The sequence below is a fragment of the Neodiprion fabricii genome, chromosome 7, assembly GCF_021155785.1.
Source record: "Neodiprion fabricii isolate iyNeoFabr1 chromosome 7, iyNeoFabr1.1, whole genome shotgun sequence".
Classification (NCBI taxonomy): Eukaryota; Metazoa; Arthropoda; class Insecta; order Hymenoptera; family Diprionidae; genus Neodiprion; species Neodiprion fabricii.
Genome location: NC_060245.1, coordinates 3,869,647 through 3,894,727, shown reverse-complemented (window position 1 = coordinate 3,894,727; position 25,081 = coordinate 3,869,647). Strand labels below are relative to the sequence as shown.

At 38.5% G+C, this 25,081-nt stretch overlaps 1 protein-coding gene across 5 annotated transcripts in view; it reads right to left on the bottom strand.

Moving 5' to 3' along the window:
- The window catches only part of LOC124186521, an 85,706-nt gene that overhangs the window by 19,620 nt on the left and 41,005 nt on the right, over window positions 1-25,081 (bottom strand). For 4 of the 5 annotated variants that reach the window (XR_006871685.1, XR_006871686.1, XR_006871684.1 and 1 more), the window contains exon 3: window positions 18,871-19,379. The exons of the other annotated variant lie outside the window; for it this stretch is intronic. Coding sequence is in view for 1 of the 4 variants with exons in the window: in XM_046578298.1 (XP_046434254.1) it covers window positions 18,871-18,919 (49 nt within the window). In the remaining 3 variants the exon portion in view is untranslated. The remainder of the gene's footprint in view (window positions 1-18,870; window positions 19,380-25,081) is intronic. 5 annotated transcript variants of the gene reach the window in all.

The window sequence follows — 25,081 nt, the reverse complement described above, 5'->3', positions numbered from 1 at the left end:
GTATTACAATGAATGGATTTGTACCAGATTCACGGGGCAAATAATCTGCGTATATATTCGAAAGCGTGCGTATATAACTGAACGCAAACGCCGTTTCTATGCTGTAAAATATTATACCGGTACAACCGCAATTATCTACACACCGATAGAAACCATTTTAGAATTATTCGAGAGCCTCTTTGAAATTTCAACAATTTCATTCTACTCAAACAAGACGTTCAAACATTCATATCCTTTTCGAATTTCAACCAATCTAATCAAACAATACATCGCTAATGACTTTTCGTTATTCGATTCAAATTTATAACATAAATTGTACCATTCATTCGAGCAGGGGAAATAATTTAGCTTGCATAACTCGAGTCTCCTAAATAATTGAAACTATTTTTTTTTTAAACAACTGGTGTTGATTCTCTTGAAAAAAGGTTCAATCATTTTTACTTATTCATTCATTTATTTTTTTTCCTCTTTCAAACAAACATTAATAATTCCAGTTTATTTCAAACTACATCAGTTGACTGATATTAGTCAACCATTCCAATTAAAAATTGTTACGACACTTTAAATAATTACCTGGATTAATTTCTATACTGATTTGTCTAACGCGTGTTGTATTTTGTCTGGTGAAAAGAAAAAAACAACCAACAAATAATATTCAATCAATTGCAAATTGAGCCGAATAATAAAAACGATTCGCAATCTTTATGCAGTAAAATTGAAATCGATGGTTCTTCCGTAGTTTTTGCCGGGCATTTTTTTTTTCTTTTTTTGCAACGATTTTTTACTCCAGAAAATACGTCACTTGACTTTGGACGGTGACAAAATTACGGAACTGAAGAGAGAATAATTGTCTGATTACTCTATCAATTAACGACAATCATCACGCAATCGTGATCGTTAATCTATCCTGTAATCCATGCAGCTACGTGCGGTAATTGCTTATTGCCAATCAACATTGAGCCGTTTCACTGCGCTTTGATTTTACGTTTTACACGGTTGGATACTTTCCTCTTTATACATTTTACCCAGGTTACATTGTTGATAATTATAGGGGATTGATCGCGCCTCATTTTAACAAGTCAAAGGTACGAGTGCAATTGGGAGAATTGATTTCTCTCTCTTTTTTTTTTTTTTATTCGATTAAAGGTCTTATTTAATATTAACTTTTCAAAGTTTTAATTCTATCACACGCGACAATCCAGTATTAAAAATCAAGAGTAACGCTATGTTTTAGATATCGGACTTTATTTTCACTGTGACAATTTTTCCTTCCATTTTTGTAGACTAATTTTCAAAGTGAGTTTTTTTGTTGTTGTTTTTTTTTTTTTTACCACGACAAAAATAACCCATGATAAAAAATTGAAAGAAAATCATATCAAATTAAAAGAAATCGTATTAAATTTCACATGATTTATTCACCGTCGGTTAACTTTTGTACAGGTTATCGTTGTTTGGGTTATTTGCGACAAGTTATTTTTGTCTTGGGTTATTATTTCCCGTGAAAAAAATCTACCCGTTATGAATAACGGGCGGAAAAATAACCCGAAAAGAAGAGATTTTAAAAATAATTATATCCGATTGAAATAAATGTTATTAAATTTCAGGCGTTGTTTTTGGCTGGTTATTTTTGTTTAGGCCAATATTTCTGGGTTATTTGGTTCTACAAGTACCATAATACGAGAAGAACCCACGCTTCCATCAATTTATTCCGTCCATAGAAACGCGAAACGGTATCTAGTCGTGAGTTGGTTCATATTTATATCGTTGGCTGTTGGGTAGGCGGTAATATTTGCCCGTCAGGGTGTTTTGCACGGTGAGTAAATAGTGGCCGGGCATAATAACGCGATCGTCAGAAGTTATAACGAGCTTGCGACAACAGCGTTGCGGACAATATTTATTTAATTACAGAGCTCGATTTACCACCTCCGGCACCCCGGCAATAAACGGATGCAACGCCTACGCCATAATATCGTGCTGAAATCCGGACGAAAGCCAACCGAACGCGATGCGGTTTGTAATCACCGGTGAAAATTTCGCTGAAAAATGCTCACTCGCCGCCCATAATTATCCGCATTACTCTCGGTATCTGCGATACGGACGCGGTCAGATTCGCCGGCGATAAACCGGAAAATATTTTTACCCATAGCTCTCGGTAATCCGGTAAAAAATTGGACTGCCGGTATCTCGCTTGTACGATCTGCAACGGAATGATAAAAAAAAAAAAAAGAGAGAGAGAGGGGAAAATATTAACGAATCGAAAATAGACGGGAGCAAAATATATTTGAGAGATTAAACTGAAGCTGATCGATCTTAACCCTTTGAGTCACACGTTATTGCGCTGAGTCAAAATTCGTAACAAGATAGTATTCTGTGATTTTTTGGGATCACTGGATACGAATCGGATTTCAAAAATTCAAGACGGCGGGTCCGATATGGTGGACGAAAATTGCAAATTCAATAGAATTTAGTGAAAAAAAAAAAGAAACTTGAAGCAGTGGTTTTTGGGATCGCTGATCGGATTACATTTCCGACCATTTTTCAATCCGTAGAGCCAATCATTCGATCAATTTCAACCAATCACGAGTAGTTTTGTATTTCTGATTCGTTACTCCAGGCAATTATCTTCCCCCAGTAACAAGCCGAAAAAAGTTTACGATAAAAGCTTTGAATGAAAAGTTCAAATTTCGCTTGAAAAACGGAGCTGTAGAAAAATCTTTCAACCCTCTTAATAACGGATTAGAATCGACAATTTCGATACTCAGAAACAGCAGTTGTCACTTGCACAATTGCATTCGTCTCTGCGATTCTTACAGGGATTGAAAATAATCTCTAAAGTCTGTTACGAGCTTCTTTGAACGGCATCTCGATAATGAAGTTCGCAAGTATTTTACGACCGTCATAAACAGTCGTGCAAGTAAGAAAATGTCGTATAACTCGAACCTTCGTTTTGCGGAACTCGAAGGTCTTAATTACACATCAACCGAGAGTCTCAGCTGCAGCTTGAAAAGCTTGACGGGTATTATATGATATTCTTCGCCGTCTACGCTCGTTCAAAATTCAGGCGAAAAGAAGATTGAAACACGCACGAGGATTCAGAGTCAGACAATTTTTCATGATTCGTTTCTGAACTGTTCTTCACGTGTTCTACTCTCATAACACGAGCGACGTTTGAAAAGTTGAGAAAAGAAAGAACAAGAAAAAAAAAAAAAGCTCACGAATAAAATCGCCGAGAGAAAATGCCAGGAATAACTTTTCAGTCGTTGTGTGAAATTTTCAGACATCTTTTGCTGAAATCAAAATTTTAAACTTTATTCTTGTGGTACTCGATTTTTCTAGCTGGAATTTCGTAAATTCTACTTCGGAAGAATTTTGTTTAAAAAAAAATTCCATTTCACACGTAATATTTCAGACAAATCATATAATTTTGGTGATCAAGATGCCGAAGTTGCGTTATTTAAAAATCGATGAAATTTCGCGCGTGTTGTTTAAGCGCTATTCACAGTTAAATAAACAAAAAAAAATTTTCGAAGAGAAACGGAGGGAAAATCTGAAATTCTAATCTATCCGTGCTTTATGATTTTTTGAACAATCGTGGAAACGATTGGAACCTTGATAAGTATGTAAAGATGTCGAAAAAGAGGAGATTCCGCGAATTGAATTCGCTCAGCCTTATACGCATGATTTTGTTTAAATTTCATTAACGACCATGAATTTATTGTACATCTCAAGGTGTAAAACGGCGAGGAGACGATATCAGGCTTGCAGCTCTGTTTGCTTTACATTCTTGATTGAAGAACATAATATAAGTGAAGAGTGGATTTTGATGAAATGTAAACATAATCATACGGAAGATCAATTTTCAGTGAGGAAACTTCGGGACTGCAGGTTCGTCTCCACGTCACCTTTACACCAATTTCAAAACTGTCCAACTTTTCTCACATTTTCCCTGCAACATCGACTTTCGAATAAACGCGTGCATATAATCGTCAGATTTTTAACCTCCGACGTGCAGTTTCCAGATTCAATTTTCTCGTCTAACAAGGTCGGCGAAATTCCGGATTCGGCTTAAATCACGACGTTTACAAACAAATCATGCATTAACATACGTAAAATAAATAAAATTTCGCAGTGTAGAAGGGCCGGTAAATTTTATTTTTTCTTTTAACGGAGGATAACATTTCTGCGAAACTGACGAGTAAAAATTAAAACAAATCGCTGGAAAAGAAAAATAATATCTGCCCGCGAAATGAAAATTCACAACTTCGTCTAATGCTTGATAAAAAAGCTTGAAATCTGCGAAATCTGAGCCAAAGGCACGTCTGTTATAATAAACGATACCGAGTAATTATTCTATGCAAAGGTTGTCGCGTCCCTTTCGCTGTTAAACTACGTGGAACCCAAATTGTCTCGAGTTTTTGGAAACGTTCTTTTGCAAAGCGAGTGGGCATTTAATTTCTATACCCTTAAAAAGAAAGATATTCATATCTTGAATAACTGAATAAAAAAAAATCAGACTCTGGGATATTTCTTACGAGACGAACGATTTCTTGGAGGCAAATTACGATCAAACGGATCGTCGGAAATTAATTACTCCTTCTTACGCACGGATGGTATTGTATAAAATATTAAGGCTCAATTCGTAAAGCAGAATTGAAAACAGATTAATTAAATTACGGCTCGTCTCTTTGTCCAAGTTCGAAGCGTGAAACGATCGAAGATTACAATGATCGATAGCTGGATTAAAATGAACAAAAAAAATTTCTTCGTCTTCCGGGACAAAAGGCGTAATTAATACGTTTTGACTATACGCAAATCGAAATTTGCGAGGTAAATTTGCCAAGAAAGGATATTTCTCGAGACCTTCGTGCCGAGTTTCTAAGTGAGCGACAGAGACGAGATGATTGCGGATAATTTGCGGCGGTTATACGGCTATCCACTTTCTATCGTAATTATCTCGACTCCCCCTTTACGCGTCGCGACGCCCGGCGACGTCTCGTTTAAACAGTAGAGCAACACTCAAAGCCCCTCTCGATCCTTTGTACAGTTGATTCGGCGAATTCTGTGTTTGCGTTTAAGGGTTCGCATTTTGAATGGAACGATTTCACGTCGGGCGAGTAATTTGGTCAGGTATTGATCGCGGCGGCGTTTTTTCGAAATCGATATAACAAAAATAATTTTGCTGTACAGAAATGTCTGTTTATTCACTGATGCATGATTCAATGTTTAAAACAGACGATCAATTATCATCAACAAATTCCAACATCGAGGCCCTCGATCCTTTTATCAAGAATCATTCAGTTTTTTTATCGTCAAATCGTGCAATGATTTTATTTTCGTGCATGAATTTCAACGTCATTTCAAGTCGAGTCTTAAACATGTTCCAAAAAATATCGAAACATTTTCGTAGAGATGTTGGGATATATTTTTTCAAATTCTGCAATTATATCTCTTGAAAGCACCTGTTTCAACAACTTTGTCGTCAAAGATCTAGAGAATGTATAAAAATTTCCGTTTGAAAATGAAAAAAACTATCATCGAGTACCAGATCACAGCTTCGGATATAATCTCGATGTTTCAAAATGTCTTTAGAATTCTGATTTTGAAAAATTCTAAAAGCGCACAAACTTCGAATTTTTTGTAGCTAAAGTTAAAGTAAGAAAATCAAACTTTGAAAATCTGAAACATCGAAATTCCGAATGATCGAAGATTTTAAGTTCTGGGACTTTCTGGCTCGGTGAAATTTCACCGCTTTGATCTTTCTTTGTTTTGGATTTTCGATATTTTTACGTTCGGAATCCTATTCGTTCCGATTTTCAATTTTTCTGATTTTTTTCACCCACTCTTCGAGTAAACTACGCCGTTCAGGTATATTTTAATTTTCGTAATTTCACTCAATCTGAATTTTACTTTTTGAAATTTTTACCCTATCGCCGCTTGAATTTTCAGAATCTCAAATTTCGGAACTTTGAACCGTCGAGTTTCCTTCCATGCGAATCTTTTGTCGTTCCTCGCTTAAATTTTCGCCATAAAATAATTCGGAATCACTAGTTTTCGGAACTTGAATCCCGGTCAGATTTGAAAATTCCTCAGCCCTGAAAATAAATCCTCTATAAATCCCCACCGTACCTTAAATAACGGACAAGTTATCAAGGTACCAGGTTTAAGGTTGTAATCTTCCCCTTTCCTCGCCGTCTCGCTCGATAAGTTAAACACACGATTCGCTCGTCAATCGGGGGTGGAATTTATTGGTCGGGATGACGTCAATCGTGGCTGGGCCACGAGATCGTAAATTAATTAGGGAATCCCCGAGGGTTGGGATACGCGTGTCGGGATGCCGGCGGTCTGCGTCGCCCCTTTTCCCAGGGGCCCGCAGGGCGCTTACTGGTTAGGAGATTATGACTCTCGGCAGTTAGCACATGGGAATAAAATGTTTCATTAGACCGTCGCGCGGCTTAGGAGTTTCCCCGAAGCTTAACTGAACCCCGTAAAGGGGTTAAAGAATCTCATAAGCTCGTTCACACCCGGGAGAATATTTTCCCAAATCGTTTCCTCGCGTCGTTTTCCTTCTTCCTCGTCGCATTTTAGGAACGCGCGATATACGAAATCGGTCAATTTTTCATACGCTTCATTTTTCTACATCATCGATCAATTTAACTCGTTTTAGTTCCGACAGTTTTAATCATTTTGCGGCAAAAGTATGAAAGGGCAAGAATTTTCCTAGATTGAGTATTTAATTTCAATTAATTATCTGAAAACGTACCATCTTTTTTTTACATTCGCATCCTTTATCAAACTACTTTGTGTTTCCTTGTATACATATTTTTCAATTACATGTATATATCGGTTAAAAATTTGTTTCATAAACAAAAAAATAAAATAAATAAATTTAAAAAAATCATACCAACAAGTAATTTATATTTCATTTTTAATTCTGAATTAAGGAAATTCTGGCAGACATCAATTTCTATGACTATTGATAAGAAATCGAATGAATAAGAATTTACTTAGTGAGGTTAGAAGACTGTGTTGCTTTAGGTGAAGAAAAATTTACTTGAAGCTGGAAAAATGAATCAAAACTGTTTGGACGGTAAAATATATTGAATACAGCTCAAAGATAAGAAGCAGAAATAATAATAATACAAACAATCTTCTGCTGCAATTTTGTCAAAGTTTCGTAACTAGGTGTTTGATCCTAATGATGGATACTGATTTTAGAGTCAGTAGGAAGAATAATTCCAGGGTTATTCGTTCGATGAGAAAGAAATAAATATAAAAAAAGTTTCAGCAATCTCGTTGAAAGTGTTCTTGAATAAAAAAAAAAAAAAAAAAAAAACGGTGCTATTTTTGACACTCAAGACAAAATTCCAACAAAGAAGAAATTGAGAGTACGAATTAACCCCCAAGTTAAGGATTTGAGGTTTTTTTTTTTTTTCTCGCAAAAGTGTTGACACGATGAAAAAAATATTTTCATAATACGAGTAATTGTTTCAAACGAACCAATTTACTCAGTTCATAGTCTCTATAAACAATGCGTACTCAATGAATTTATTGAAAGCATTGAAAAAATATTTGAGAATTATTTTAATTTCCGATTAACATATTTTTCAATATATATCTAACTTACATTTATGTCAAAAAAATATTTTCACAGTATCGGTGATTGTTTCAAACGAACAAATTCACTCGATTCGTTGTCTGTATAAACAACGAGTACTCAACGAGAACTCGTTGAAGGAATTAAAAGAAAAAAAACAAAAACGTTCGAGAATTATTTAAATTTCCGACTAACATATTTTTAAAAATATCCTACTGCCCACAGTGTCATTTTCAAAATGATAAATTCATCCTCCCGGTTGCTATAAATTTAATTTCTGGCTTCAGCCAAGAGGCTGATTTTAATCTCGAATTTTCAAAGCTCCTCTCACACCGCACACCCGAGCGATCTTTCACTGTGGTTAAATGTGTCAGAGACTGCATGTAATTATTCTAATGCAATACGGAGTGCACGGAGGTCTTGGTCTCCGGACCCAGGAGCAGCACTCACATTTGAATACGTTTGCGATAGCAATTTTTTTTTTCTTCCTTTTTCTTTTTCTCCTTTTATTTTCCCTTATTTTTCGTTTTTGGTGTGTCCCTTTTTTCCTCACTCCTTTCTTTTTTCTTTTTTCCTCTTTTATCTCCCCCGGGCTTCACCGCCCGTTAAACGGAAGTGGCAAACGAGCCACTTCACGTCGCCGAGAGCTGCGGATGCTTGAAAAACGCTCGTTTCCATTTCCCCCGAAGTATTCATTCCGTTAATTGTATTAACTACCGCGCACCGCGTGTGGCTGCAAAGCGTTCAAGCTTGTTAAAATTTTGAAAAAACGTTCAATTTTCTTAAATTCTCCAGTTTTTTTTTTACAAACTTTTTATTCCGAATTTTTCACCAACCTCGGGATTTCCGTATTTGAGTAGATTGAAAAGCGAGTGATGAAATGATTAATTCTTGTAACGAACGGGCTTTATGTACACTCGATTCTTCGGATGAAGGGTCTTAAACATTTCGTCACGTAGATTTTCTAAAAAAAAAAACAAAAATTTCAAGAACTCTGAAAAAAATCAAGACGAAATTTATTCTGCAATATCGAGAATTGAGAATAAAAATTTTACGAAACGATATCTTGTTCAGGGAATGAAAAAAATAATTAGTCAATCGAATTAAACTCCTCAAGAACTTTAGTTTCAGTTTAATATATCATCGATTCAAATTATTAATAATGACAGAGAGTCAAAGATAAATTTATTATTATTATTCAACAATAAAGCGATACTTGTATTTATAAACTGCAGATTTTTCGTCACCTATTCGAACAATGAAGTAACCGCGAATCAGTATTGATTCCACCTGTCAAATCTGAGTCGTTATTTTCTCTAAATTTTCTTTTCTTCCGCGTTCTTATAACGCAAAATTTCATTCTTCTAACAATCTTCGACAATCCTAACTTATTTCCAAACAACCAGTCGCTCCGTTGAATAATTTTTTTGATACATGCAACTTAAATTCAATCGACGAAACCGTTTGAATTATTTGCAAATGTGCGCAAATGTTACAAAACGATTCCACGACGGCTCCGTGAATTGAAATTCGAATAACACTTCTGATTTTCTTCAGTTTAACGACAGCGGATGCGCGAGGCATTTATTGGTGGTTGGAAATTTTATAAGCAATGGAAATTTATTCTATCAGGAAACTTCCCATGTTTTATGCCACCTCGCAATTTTTTATTTTATTTTTTTTCTTTCTATTTATTCTTTCACTTTCTTGGTGTTTTTGTTTTTTTTTTTTTTCTTCTTTTATCGCTCTTCTTTTATCGCAGGACAATTTATATCCGCCCCCATACAATGTCGGAACGGGGCAAAAACACACACGCAACACAATATCGGTCATAACCAGTTTCCCGGGTTACTACCTGCATGCAGGAGTGATGATTTTTAGGGCTGCCGGGTCTGTATGATGTGTACTACTGTAATAAATTGCGAGCAAGTCGTATAAAAGTGGAAAATTTTTGCCTCGTTATTTTCCACGGATTCTTCAACGACTCTGGCTCGCCTTTTTCTTCGACTTCTACTTCATTTTAACTTTTCTTTTATCTTGTTCAACAAGATCGATTAAATCACCCGAGTCTACACTGAGAAAAATTTCATTTCTTACAGTGACTAGAAAAATTCAGTAAAACAGGTATCGTTAAAAGAAGTGTTTGAAAAAATGACTGACTAAAAAGGAGAGTAATAATAAATGAACGAGCGAGATAATTTGTACACGAATTATTGAAGAAGAAATGAATAATTGATAAAATACGAACGACTGCAAAGCTAAAAATGGACGAACGAATAAATGAACAGATGAATGAATGATTCAGCCGAGTCATAAATCCTTATCTGAATTAATTACCTCAGTTACTAAAATTTTGTGTAAGCTATTTACGTGTGTCGAGAGTTTGACGAGTTGTTAGATCGACGAATAGCCGGGTCGAAATATATTATATCGATGAATGAACGGATAGATGTACGGTTGGACAGACAAGCCAGCAGGAATAAAATGTAATTTCCCGAGGCTTAGCGCGTCCCAATTTTCGGACCAGTAAATTCCAATAATGTCGAACAGTCTTAAAAAGTTCGTAAATCACGCGGCATGGACGGCCTTCTGATTTATATCGAGAGTTCTCCGTTTCCGTGCACGTTACGATGTGTAAGAATCTGGCCGTCGAGCTTCCAGCTGGACACAAGTTTCTCGACGAAAGCAGAGCGTGCAAAAGGACATCGGAATTTCTCTAAAATTGTTATTACACCCCTGAGAGAAATCAAATTATGCCGAAACTTTTCCGCCCCCTAACGGCACGGCAATAACTCGCAAAAACTTGGGTCAATTTGAATTTTAACCTTCTGCAGTGATAATAAAATTGGTCAGACATATGTATACTTGACCGAACAAATTTATACTATTTTTCAAAGTTTCTAGTTCGGAACACAAAAATGATAAATTTTTCAAGAGATTATTGAGTATTCTTAAGACCGAATTTTTTATTCATATGACTATTTTTTTAATTACGTACTTGAACGGGCGACGAAAAATACTACTAGATCATATTTTTTCTTTTTCAAACTTCACGAAAATCATATCTTAGTCAATTTGAATTTTAACCTTCTGCGGTGATAGTAAAATTGGTCAGACATACATATATTTGCACAAACAAATTTATACTATTTTTTAGAATTTCTAGCCTGGAACATAAAAATGATCAATTTTTCAAGAGAATTTTGAGAAAATAAATGTCAGGATAAAGGTTAATTGTAAAATGACGTGAAATTATATATTCGACTGAGCGAGAATACAGTTTGGTTTTGAAAACTTGTCGGAAACATGCTAAAAAATATGGCATTTCAGGAAGAAGATAAAAATCAATAAATAAGCAAATTAAAAAAAAAAAAAGAAATGTACAGTATACGAGTAGCACATTTGCATATAAAAAAAATAATTTCGCATGTATGAGAATGTAAGGAGAAGAAGAAGAATAAGAAGAAGAAGACGAAGAATAGGAGGAAAATGCTCTTTTTTTTTTTTTTTTATTACTCAGACTGGAATTGAGATGCGGCTGGCGGCGCATCCTGGAGTTGGGATCCTTGAAAGATGGAGTCCCCGAGGAGCTTGGAGCAGTTCTGTTTCAACATAGAGTAGCTGCGCGCCACTTTGAGAGTTCTTCAAATAAAGGCCGGTGTATGTACTTCTTCTTTATCTACTTCGTTTAGCACCGCTCCGTTGCATGCCACCGACGCAACCGGCAGGAGTAGGTATAACCGACTATTATGTATATTAGGGGAACGCTAGTAGTCTTTACTCCCCTTCACCCATATACATTTTCTCCTTGATATTCGTACGTGTGCAGGCGTTGTTTCCCCAGCCATTCAGCCGTACAGATGTGCAGCGTGGTTATTCGACAAAGTAGCTTCCGCCACACCGCAAGGATGCGATCTCGAGATTCGTCCACACGAGTTCCCGTAGGATATGCGGAAGTAAACGCCTGGATGCGGTATTTTCGATCGGAAATCCTACGGTGTCTAAGGATTTCACAGAGAAACTCACGTCGACTCACTTCACTTCCAACCCGTTTCGTGTTATTGAAATCCATTCGACGGAACGCTTAAGGAGATCTTCCCAACCTCGTATGACTTCACGTAACTCCAAGTGACTCGAGGATATCGAGAAATCGTCATTTATCATGTCACAAAACTGCACCGTACTTAAATGGATTCTGAGTCACTTGACAGGAAATTAAAAGACATCAACTGAAATCAAGTCAAATGGTTTCAAGTGATTTTGATGGACGAGTTAATGAATTCAAGAAACTTGAAGCGATATCGTGTGTGACTTGATATCGATTTAAATGACTCCAAGATCTTGAATGACTTTGAGAAAATTGAGAGGAATTCAAAATACAATGAATTCAACGAAGTCAAGTGAACGCGAGTCACTTTGGATACAATCGATTGACTTCAAGTGATTTTATATAACCGAATGAGTTCAAGTGATGTGAAATCGTGTCATACGACAACTAAGACAAATCGGTTCGAGTGGTTTCAACTTCTCAAATGACTTTATGGCAATTGACAATCAGATGGCTTAAGACTCACGTGTGAATGAAATTACCTCACGTCATTGGAGATCAGTAGGTACCTAGTAACTTCCGGTAAACGGAGCTTCAGAAATTTGTTCCTAAGCCATAATATGTTAAGATACTCGGATGTATGAAGTGGAATGAAAGTCATCCATAAAATTCTTAGACATTCGTAAATTAATGTTTCACCTGAGTGAATCCATTGAAAAATGGGAGGGTTCAGTATCAGATATCATTTGATCTGTGAGACTGTTTTCGTGAACCTTGTGCCAGTCTGCGACCTTTGGAGATCTGTCGTCGGAGGTAAGCGGTAATAATTTGGGCCACTTTGAAGTATCGGAGCTCATCGAGGCGCCGTGGTGACCGAATAGTAATATCGGGATCACACAGAAATCGGATCGGCGGAGAGAGAGAATTGAAATGTGAATGGACGGTGAGCGGGGTGAGGATCGGGGGAAGAGGACACCGATTAATTGGATACAGGCCGGTGCTGTCCTCCTATTTCAAGTAACGTCACTCTGCCCTGCGTCCCGGACGCTTCGCGTCTGAATAGCGGGGTTTTCTGTGTGAGCTTCGCAAATAAGCAACCCTTTGACGAAGCGCCCGAACAACCCTTTGCTTGTTACCAGCTTCATCGGGTGCTGCAGCAGCGATCCATGCACCACCAGGCTGTCGACAATGAAAGTCATTTAAAATTCCGTTCGTCAGTTTGAACTTTTGATCGGTAAAACTTTCGGTACGTTACAAGTTCCATCCTCATCGAAGCCATTCAAACTCTCCGGATCATGTTCGATCGGTAATTTAACGTGGCGAAGGACATCCAGTGCGATATTGCTTTTGATAGTTGCACTGTTTTTTTTTTTTTGATGGATGCATCGAAATAAAAACATTCAGTCTGTCCAATTTCACCGAATCCGAAAGCATAATTTGACATTCTGCTTTGTGTAGTTTTCTACTTCTTGCAACCGTGCGCCAGTGAATTCAAAAACAACAATATCACGTTGTACAGTTCTTCTACAGTTTTTACGGTGCCCGGACTTTTGGTAACTCTAACTGCTGAAAGGCAGTTGGTGTTCGAGGAAGAAGCAGCCCCTTTTCGAAACGTTACGAAGCGACGCGTATTCAAGTGTGTCGGTAACGTTTGCGTTGATGGTAAAACAAGATCCGTGAGCACATTTATTCTCAATTTAATTAACGTCGAACGGAACAATTGAACCGCTTAAACTGCGGAAAGCGAGCAGACGCAAAGAGGGAGAGAGAAACAGGGAGAGAGAGGTTGAACTTGCACGCGATAAAGGTGCTCACCACTTTGAGAGAGCGAAGTGGGTACTTAAAAGACGTGCGAGACATGTGTAAATTCGAGTAAGATCGATCGACGAGCACACAAACGTACCGATTCACCGTACCAACTGCAGGTAAACGTCAGTTCTGTTAATCCTCGAAGAAATTATCTTTTCATCACAAAACAAACAACGCCAAAGGGTTGTGACTATTAATCGAGTCAAATTACACAACAGCTTGGTTAATTGAGTGTCTTCGCTGCATTCATCGATCTTCGTTGAATTACCGTCCCTTTAATTCGAGCGCTCCATTTTCATCTGTATTATATTGCACACTGTCAAACTCAGACTTCGTGTCTACGCCGACATCAAAATCGATGAGTAATAAGTTGTGTTAATACTAATTAATAAATATGTGTATACGTAGGAAAGGAATTTTTATATTGTACGATTATTTACTCAAATTCTTAGAAAAGGAGCATTTGTAATAACTGAGGATAACGAGAATCATAAATGACTGTAGATGAACCGTTTGAAATTCATCCTGATCAAATTTCACATGCAATACTGATAGTAGACTAGCACAGATGGTTCTGGATACAGATTCCTGCACCGACTTATTACCGACACTTTTGAAACGTTCTAGAAGTTAGTCAGAATGGGGATATCCTCACACTCTTCAACGTACTAGAAGTGTCGATATAATGTCGGTGCAGGAATCTGTATCCAGAATTCTCATTCCTACTTTACTGATGATAATCGAAAAAAATTGAACACTCATCCGTCATTTCTGCTTCTTTTTTTATCTATTCTCAAGTATTTGGCCCGTTTATAACTAAAAAAAAATTTTGCTCAAGCCTGGAGGAAGTAGAAATATACGTAAAAGTCGCTACTAATTACTTTAATATTTTTTATTCATTTTCAGGTGTGCACCTTAAGAACTTATATTTATATATACACATTAGTTAATTTTTTTCGTATCGTAAATAAATATAAAATATTGCAATAATCGGTAGCGACCTCTAAATACTTTCCTACCTCCTCCAGATTTTACGACAATTTTGTTCTTAGTGTTAACCAGAAATTTTTCGAGTCGCACTTTAAAAAAAATGCTGGACGTGGCGCTGCAACGGAGCTAGGAATATACATTGCTATTTGTGACCTATTGCAAACAAATCGATAGGCCATATACATGTATAGCGGGCGAGTATATAGAGAGAGTGGCGATATGTTCAAATATATACGAGTGTGTCCATCCAACCCTCTGCATTCTGCAAATCCTTTCCGATCTCTAACTTCACGTCTCTGCTTTGACACGGAGTAGCTATTTGTGGAAATGGCAAATTCGACTGCAATTTTATTATTCAAAGCAAGGGAGTGTGAAATTAAGAACGAGTTGTTGCCCAAATTTATTTGAGAATCAAGTTCGAGCTTCGAGCAAAACTGCGCAACACGGTATTATCCATAATTCAAAGCTCCTTTGTGATTAATTTTTTCATCAGAAAACAAGCGAATTTCTCAATTTCAAAAACAACCTCTAAATATCGCAGTTTCAACTTTGAAAAAATTAACGATTTGTATCCAAGAAAAAAGAAATATTCTTCAACTGTGAAAATGAAACGTATGTGTGTGTATACATAACATTTTACGTGATATGGGTTCAGTAAACAGAGGCTTAACATCGAAAGAAACCGAGTTTTTTCACTACTTTTTCTTGTCGTCTTTTTTTCTTCTCTTTCCCTCTCCATCTCTCAGCGACGTATTTCTGTGACGAAAATCCTGAACATCTTTTAATTCAAGACGATAGTAGCCGGTGGCTTATCGCGTTTATTTCGTTCGTCGCCTTTTTCTTTTTCCTTTTTTTTCTTTTTTTTTATTTTTCTTTTTTTTTTTTTGTTTCTTTTGTTTATTATTCGTTTTGTTCGCTCGAAATTGGCAGTGAAGAGAAAATGTAACCGCTGAGTTTATCATTCTAATTAAAATTGAAATAACCGTACCGTTGATTATACCGGCACTCGTTGACGAGTAATGGCGGGTAAAAGGAGAAAGGAACGGACAAAGCGGACGGAAAGAAGGATATTATAAGAACGAGCATCGGGGGTGGAATGAAGAGAAAGAGCGAAAACGAGGGAAGAAAAAAAAAAAAAAAATATACGTCGGAAAACAACGGAACGGCGCAAGACTAATTTCCTGCAAAATGAGATTACAACTACGTGGCGAAAAAACCGCGAGGAGACTGCGGTCGAACTGCTCAGCAGCTCACTTCTCATAAAACCACAACGCCCAATCGACGTCGAAACGAAATCCTCCCTAAAGCCAGAAAGATTATGCCGGCTAATTATTACCATTATTTTTATTTCACGCAGTTATCTCTCAGGCACTCTCTGTCTATATATATATATATATATATATATACAAGAATGATCCGGGAAATGAGCAAATTTTGACAAGGCATCTCATCTCGTCTCATTGTCAGCTTTACGTGCATGCCTGTGTTTCTCGTTACATTATTTTTATTGCAAGTTTCGTTCGTATTGAGTATAATTATTTTTAACCACAGCCGTTAGAAATACTCGAATAGTTGGTCAAATCAAATTTTCTTTTTTTTTTTTTTTTGTCGTTGGATTTTGAGTAACATTGCAAGAATTTTTGAACGATTCTTAAATATTTACCATGGTTTCAAGTCGTTATATGAGAATGTTGAATAAATGTTTGGTAAACCCAAAGCTACCCGAATGTGGTTTCTAATAATTTTAAACAAGCATGGATAATTGACACGTGATTTGTTCAAATCAATCAAATTTCTTTCCCGTTTCTCACAGTCAACATTTGACTAACTTTGAAATAAGAGAATTGTTTTCAAAATTACTGACAGCCGTTTTTCAAGACTGGTAAAAATAATTGTAGAAGAAAATGATTTACAGAAATATGGGGAGTATTTTTGTCGAAACAATCAAGATTCTCGTCAATCGTAATAAAATCGTTGCGCTTTCTTCGACATGTGGAGTCTATTCTAACCCTGGAAGTACGAAGGCGGAGAACAACCGACTATAAGGGGTTGAAAATAAGGCGAATAGGTGGTTGTGCATCTCCCGCAGGTTGTACCCAGAGGCTAGGCGGGTGAAACTTTGAGTGCAACTTGATATACACACGGGAAACTATTTTATAAGGTCTCCTTGCTGCTCGGGGCATTCCGAGGATGTTATTTACCCAGAGAGTAGTTCGCGATCTTATAAAGCAGCCCACAAATCTGTGAAATGGATACCCAAGTTCACTTCACGTCGGACAAAGTTCGCCTTCGGTTTACTTCACCGCGCTTATATTCCATCAACATTTACCTCAGCCGTAACTGTATCGAATCTACGAGTTATGTAACCGAGATACACTCGAGAATTTTCCCAATTATTTGCTGCCGATATTCATCGCTGCGTGGAACACGCAAAATCACTTTTAAAGTCGTGCCGATTTATTAAGTAATTACAGAAAATACTTCTCTCAATGTGAACCAAAGACAAAAGAAATTTTTATAACCTTCCATAAGCGCAACGAACTTCAAAGAATCGTAAAAATCTTCTCTAAACTGTTTTTGTCTTGCTCTAGTTCCTTTGAAGTTTCACTCATGCTTACAGCTTCCTTGTGATTCTTTGTTAGATTTTTGTAATGATTTAGCGATTCTTTTAAAAATAAAGAAAACGTGTTCCAAAATAAGAAAAAAATAACGTACATCATAATCCAGAAGGTGATGTGGAAAACTGAAGATATTTTGATACTTATCAAAGAAGAAAAAAAAAAAGAACAGTAATACATTTTTACATCGCTGTTAGATTTTTTGTCAATTTTTCATTCCAGTTTCAAAAATTTCTCGATACTTTGATATTTCATTGTCTTTCGGACCAACGATTCTAAAGTTTCGCAAAATATCTTTGCGAATTTTTGATTAAATGATTAAGTACATATTTTTCTGTATAAAAAAAGTGAAAACTAGAAGGTCGAAAAATAAGAAACGTTTCAACATTTTTCCCAACAATTCTAACTTGAGTGTCAGTTGAATTTCGACATTCGTGAAATATAAAAATTTCGAAAAACTGTGCAAAAAGTCAGTATCGGGATACTGCTTTCCAAAAGGAAGCGTATGATAAAATTTTGCGTAATCAATGCGACGGGTAAAACGGACGTCAATTAAACAGATCGCAGTAGGAAACCGTTTCGATACGCAAAATGCGCGGCTGCAGTAATGCGAGAAAGGAGAGATACGCGTATATGTATGTATATTCCAGGGAGCTGAGCAGCCCGATGGCGAAATAACCAACCACGCGATCGCCTCCGGCACACGCCACCTCCGACCTTCTTGCCCGAGAACGTAAATCTATGCGAAAATGTACACTGGGCCGCATTAATGTTGTCCAGGCTCTCATAACCTCAACATTTTGGAATTAGGCGAGAAATAGTTGCACTAAAGTTAACCCAGATAATTAAAGATTCTTTCCAAAACATCAGAAATTTAACGCAAAGTATATTAAAGGAGTTGTTTAATAATTATTTATCTGAATCAAAAGTCAAGAAAGAGAAAAAAAACTTGTCGACATTTACTTGGCAAGGCTCCTATTGTGACAATGATGGCGGTTGTCAAACTGAATAATGTAATTACGTTAACGTTAATGATGTCATAGAAATGGATTCGAACAAATTTAAATAACACAAGCTCAGATATAAACAATTATAAAGAAGCTTTTGTGATTAGAACGATTTACGTAAATGTAATCTTTGACGAACAACTGCTGAACATTCGTAAGTGCACTAATTTCTTTTTAACAACTTTGGATATGGCAATTTGTAAGAATTTGAGGAAATTGATCAATGAAAATCACTACGGTGATTAAAGTAACCCTTATCGCACTAATATCGGATCAAAAATACCAAAACTAGCAGATTCTCATCCTTTCAAGCATTTGTATTAAATTATTGACGTTTGCGCTCGACTCATTGAAATGTATTTAAATTGAATTTCGTTGTACAGCAGTAGCTTTGTTTTATTTGTATTCGCTAAGGTCAAGATAAATATGTATTCAAAATTACCAATTATGCAAATATAACGTAGACTTATGTGAAAAAATATGGAGTAAAAATTAAAATCTATTTTCGGGTAGAACATACTTTATTTTGACATAAATGAAGTTTCTTTTACTCGACAATAGTTCTTATTTTTTACTCAATAGTTTCTTCCGTGTTTTAATTTTTCAAGTCTTCATTACATGTACATATTATGTAATTATGAATACATATTTATCCTAGTATTCACTAAAAAAATTATCGTAGATCCTGGAAATTTTTTTTTTTTCTTCTCGCAACTTCATCATCCTTAATAATCTACCACCCCAAGAATTGGCGTAACCTCTAAATGCAAGTAAACCGAAGATAAAAAGTCTTTCAACACTCACCGAGATGATTTTCATCCAGCATAACAGAGCACTCTTCGTTCCAGGACATCTTGTTCAATCACTTTACCACCTCAATTCTCACACGCTGACTGATTTGAGGATTCAAGGTTATCGTAGCACCTCTTGCGGCTCGGCTGCGCAGTTGACCAGATGGTGGGGATGAGATTGAGAGCGATGTTGATGCGACAAGGTGTACAACCGAGGGTCTATATGCGAGGCTATTATATTCCGTTCCATTGTACTCGGTTCGCTATTTCCCTGCCGGTGGTAGGTGTCCGCTCTCTCGCTAACTTTTGTCTTCCAGCCGTTGATTTCAATATCGTGGTGCCTGCGAATGGAGACCGGCTGCTGTTGCTGCTGCTGCTGCTGCTGCTATTCCCACTGCCACTGGACGCCGGGGGCAGATCTCCTAGTTCACCCATTCAACCCTGCTGACCTCTGTGACCATCGGGGTATAAGGATTCCCGCTTCACGCTCCCGTTCCGATCGCCTTAACTGTTTCAATCGCCCTGCGAACAGCCAGAACTCCGGTCTTACCGTGTTGTATATACAGAGTGTCCGAAACTTCACGTCAGAAGTGATTTTAACAGAAAACACAGGTTCGTAATTGAAAAATTGCATTTTGTTTCGACTGATTCATGAAGTATACAGTGTAGGGTTAATAGTTAACGGTAAATGGTTTCCACGACTTTGCTGGAACGTACGAACGTTTTTATTGAACTTTTCCATGATCGTTTTGCATAAATGTAACTGAATTTCGTTGATACAGTGTTCAATTTCGGCTGTAAATATGTTAGAAAACTGTTGGGAATGAAGAAAACAGAAGGAAAAGAACTGTGAAAACCTCTGATGAACGCAAAAGTAGATCTATTTCCAGACAGCTGCGGTATACCAGAGAAAGAGAGAAAGAGAGTAAATAGTTGTTAATGACTCCGGAACTGTTTTCGGCAGTTTTCAAGAAACGCCGGAAGCAGAAGGTTGTGTAAGGAAGGAAGGAAGGATAGGTTATGTGGCTGTTGGAGGAGGGTGTGTGGAACTCGGTGGATTCAGGGGCGGAAAGGTATAAGGTTCGGGGGTAGGAGATCTGGATCTCTAACTAACATATTGGTTTCTGGGCTGGTGCTCCGAGTAATGGGAATTGCTGCGGAAACTTTCGCTTCGCTATATCTCACGTATGATAATTCAAAAGCTAAATCACGAACGGCAGACGCGACGCGGCGAGAGCCTGCGGGGGTGGGACGAGTTTAACCACTTCGAGACAAAGCCTATCCGCGACAAATTATTTATCACGGAACAAACAGTCTTCTCGATGCCTGAATACGAAATGTATCCAACTCTGAGCTCCCTTTTCCTTTTTTATACACTTATCATTTCGGATGTTCGACGTCGTGAGCAGTACCTGTAAAGATGAGGGGATCCCATATGTTCTTCTAAAAGTTGTCTTCACCATTCCAAAGCACAAGAAGGTCTACCGAATAACAAAATTGCAGCTAGCAGAATGATTGGTTCCGTTGAAAAATATTGGATTCCCCTAAAATCGAATGATTAAGATTTCGGATGATTATAAGGTCGGTACATTAAGTACAAATCCCTATCATAACATAAAGTATGGTACTGGAATTGAAACCGGAATGAGATCATCTGTTTGATTTGTAGTTGACGGAAGGCAGTGCGAATTTTGAAACCAAAAGCTAAAGTTATTCAGAGTAACCACCAAAGGCAGGTTACGGCAAGGATAAGAAATTATTCGAGTCTTCCTGGTATTCCTTGGTTAATGATGTTTGCACTGTCTGTCTTCCATCAAAATTTATGTGCGACAATGTGGGACCGAATCAAGTGAGCGAATCGCGACTCTCTTCGGGCCGCTGAATTCAGTGAATATTTATTCATTGACGACGTGCAGGTCTCATCATCTTTGCCGAGAAGATACGTGGGTTGCCCGAGGGTTGGAATCGGGGGAACGGACGGAAAATCGAGACGTTGTCTGAAGAGCGCGGTGCGTGGGAGTATGGAAAGTTGGTTTGTTCGTTGGTTGGTTAACTTGTCTCAAAGTTGTTGCTTCTTCCCTTTTGAGATAGAAGAGGGAGGAGTGGGCCAGGTTGGGATGGAAACCCGGAACGGCGGCGGTAGCGCCGAGGCTTCGTGATAAAGTAAGAGAAACCAGGAGTTCGGTTGGGTCTCCAGGAACACGAGGATGAGGAACGCCGCGGAGGACCAAGGACCGACTTGTTAAGGAAGCCCTCGGGCTCTGCGCGATGAAATACCCTCGCTCCCAGCTCTCTCCTTCTCTAAACTAAAACGTCGTAATCTCAAGCACATACATTACTTTGGGTACACGCCATGTTCCTAGTTCTGCGACTCTCTCATCCTTGATTATACTTTCTCCACTGTTTCGTATACCAGTTCTGGGACGAGCTTACAAACTCTGAACAATCAAATTTTTAACACTCAATTCACTCGTCGCGAAAAGCGCCACGCATGCTATTGTGAACAACTGCTTCATGGACTTCTCGGAATGATGAAATTGCACTAAAAGTTGCGAATCCTTGGAAATCGCAACTTCCTGGAAAGCTTTTCTAAGTTGTTACTAGCATTTAAAGTTTCAGGTCTTGGAGTGTCTTTATGAAATTCATCAGATAAGATCCATTCCTCAACTTTTCAAATCCAGATTTCAAAGATGCTTTCAAGTGAAGGATGCCCCGTTAATTCCACTGTAGAAATCAACTACCGTTGAAGGTTCTGCATCTCAAGGTATCAAAAATTTCAAGATTAGCAAAACTTCACAATACGATTCAGGATTTGAAGACAAATGTTTTGTGGGATTTGAAATCATTTTACGCAATTTATGTAGGTTTTGGTAAAGATCCGAAGATGTAACTCAGATTGCCAAAGATATTTCATGATATTTGAGCCAATGTACCAACTGATGTCACCTGATTTCAAGGTTGGCTTTATTTGACTCCAATCTATTCTTCGTCGAAAAGAGCACATGAACGAATTGTGATTGTAAGCCGGACGAAGGGTGCCAATAAAGAATCGGTTAAGAGGCCTGAAACACCGACAGGATGGAAACCGTCGTTAGGAAAAGTTGGAGTGAAGCGATTCTGGCTTTTCTGGTGAGATGGAAGAGAATACCGTAGTTCGAAGGCGAACGGCGTCGCTGTCGCGATATCGGAGGGTGAGAGGCAGAGGCGGCTGGGATCACGAGCCGGGGTGAAGAAAGGATTCGGGTAGTATGAGAGGTGATATTCCTAGTACGCCCGGGACTCCGATGATATTACCAGAAGTGATTTATGCACGATGCGAGAACCGCATATTGCGAGAAAAGACACTACTAATACCGCGGGGAGCAGACGCCCACATTCAGACCTTCTGCCGCCTTCCACGCCATCCTTAACGGGTGTCCGACCGAATGTCCCGGCCGCTTGGTCGTCCTTAGATCCCAGGATTCCCGGCCCTCTTTTGCCGCTTCCTTCCTTCCTTCCTTCCTTCCTGCCTTTCGCACCCAGTTCCTTCGTAATCTCGCAAGGGTATGATGTTCGCCACCGGAATTATTTCATATTGAGATTTCTTGGGCGATGTTTTGAACATTTTTCCTTCGAATTAGATCCCAAGTTACTTTTAACTGCATTATTAACTCCTGCTGTGAGTGAATTCTGTCATTTATGACTATTGTAAATACTTCACAAAACTTTGACTAAGAGTACAGAATAATTCAGGATCATGGTTGCTTGTCTATCGGTAGAGTCGTTGCTCATCGTCAACTCGTGATGTAGATTTTCTACAGCGAAAAGTGATCATCGATAAAATTTCAAAATCCTTAATGATGAGAATTCACTGTCAATTCAGCTGACAATGATCAGCAACCGACGATGATAAGTGATAAGTAATAATCGGAAGACTTGCCAGTAACCATGATTCAATTATGGCAAACTTTCACGTTTATAAGTAACCAGTAACAGAGTTGATGGTTAATCTTAATCAACAACGCTGGCAATATTTGAAAATGATAAATAATCATCGACAAACGATGAAGGTCCTTATTTCTGACATCGAAGGACAAGTTCTCCGAATGGAAGGCAAGTTTTAATCGGATATCGATTAGGATACCAGGAAGAATTAAACATGATGAAAACCCAATTGAGATGCCAATCACATCGAGATATGTACCGAAATCACGATATTAATACCTCGGGAGCCGCAGAAGTCCAGAGAGTATGATTGTATTTGAAAAGTTTCCAAAAGTGTCGTTCCAACTTTTAACAGACAGCGTCTGTACCCTCTAAAACGACTTTTCATCCGTCTTACTCTTCTCCCGGCCTCTCAATCTCCTTTTGCCCATTCCTCCTCTTCTCCTCGGTGCCACCTAGTCTTCTTTTCTTCTTGTATTGTTCCCAGAGGACCGATGCGAAGGTCCTCGGAGATAAATATGCACATTTTTTCCCTCCCTCCGTCTCACTTTTTCCTAAGCATCTTTTTCTTGTTTTTCTGGCAAAAAAAAAAAAAACAACCTCTGAGCGGAGTGAAAGTGGGCTGAGGAAACTGAGGCGATTTGGTATTCGGCTTGAAGCGATTACGGCAATGAGAACGCGGGACTAACAACAAGATTAACGCAGCCGTTGAAGACAGCCAACTTCCTCATTGGTAGTATTTTTAATGAAACTCTTCGTTTATCGGTTATCAGGTCGAGTGCTTTAGCTTCGACTGAAAAGCGCTGGTGGTCCCGAATTTCACCGGCCCTGACCCTGCACCATCTTACTCGAAGATACCTACACAGCGCGCCGAAAGCAGACCTGTTCCATAGGTCGTTAGCGTTAATGAATAAGTAAGGTTAATTTGCGAATGGGTTTCACACTCCGCCTGGCATTGCCGTCTCATCCTCGTCGTCCACCGCCACCCGGAGGGTATCCATTTCATTATCGAGGCTCAAATCTTCGAACTTGAACTAGCCCAAGGAGCCCCATCCCTTGATTCTCTTTCTTCCCACCTCCCCCTCCCTTCACTCTCTCTCTCTCTCTCTCTCTCTCTCTCTCTCTCTCTCTCTCACTGTCTCTCTATTCCACCTTTCAACTTGGTTTGGCGCGAGGATGAAGGCTCTTAAATCCATGAGCCGATGTCACCGAGCCTTGGAATATCCGTTTTTGCTTCGCGACGAATCTTCGAAACGGAAAGATCTGGATTAGAGTGAACGGGAAGTCCCTCTTCACCTGATTTCACATAGAAGGACTTCGGTATATCAATTGAGGTTCGATCAGATCTGCTTCTCTTTATGCCGAATGTAAATCATCGTTCCTATACACGAGAGTTTATCAAAGAACATTATAACTGCTCCTCCTTACACCGTATACTAAATCATCGTCCCTACATACCAAAGCTCATGTTCTTTGTCCGTGTTACGTTATTTTCCTCTTCTTGATGCGAAACGCTAGTGCCAGGATGTTTTGCTTTGCGAATTTCACATGTGACGATGATTTGAAGTACAAGTGGTTCACGTAACGGACTCAGGACTCATCGGGACTTGAAGTGTAATTCATGAACTCAAGGTACCTACCAGTAAACTGAATTAACTTGACTTTGGCTAACCCGACTATATTTCTGTCACACTACAGTGAGTTCGAATGACTTGACACGAATTGGAATAGATTTAATTTCAAAGAATTCGAGTAACACCTGCCCTATGTTTTCTGTACCGTACTTTCAAGCGTGGTCCTGTGCCACCAAGCCACTTGAACTCTCCAGGAACACGAAAGCGTCGTGTGACAAAAGCATACCAAGCGTTGCGCCGAGCCCCGAGCAACTTTATAATTACAAATCGTTTCACTTTGAAGTTTGCCTCGGTATTATTCAATCGCCGGATCGGTGGAACGGTTTCATGGAATAAGATACAGTGTAAAGAGGCAGAGATAAAGAGAGGGAAATTGATCTTTAATTCTGTAAAGCCGTCCCAATTCATTCGCGACGTCGCGTACTCGCCTGTAACGACACCCTCCGCATCCTCACACCCTTGGCCGAATGTTTCCTCTCTACAGAGAGAATCGTTCAAGCTTACCAATCTCTAAAGACTCGGTTGGCTCTCCCTAAACGAAGGATCGCGATGGGAAGACGGATAGAGTCCTGGGGTATCCTTCGAGGCTCGCGCCTCCGGTTTCCTGAACAATTTGACGGACTCTTTTCCCGGAAAATCGGGGGGCTTTCGGTCCACCTCACTTTT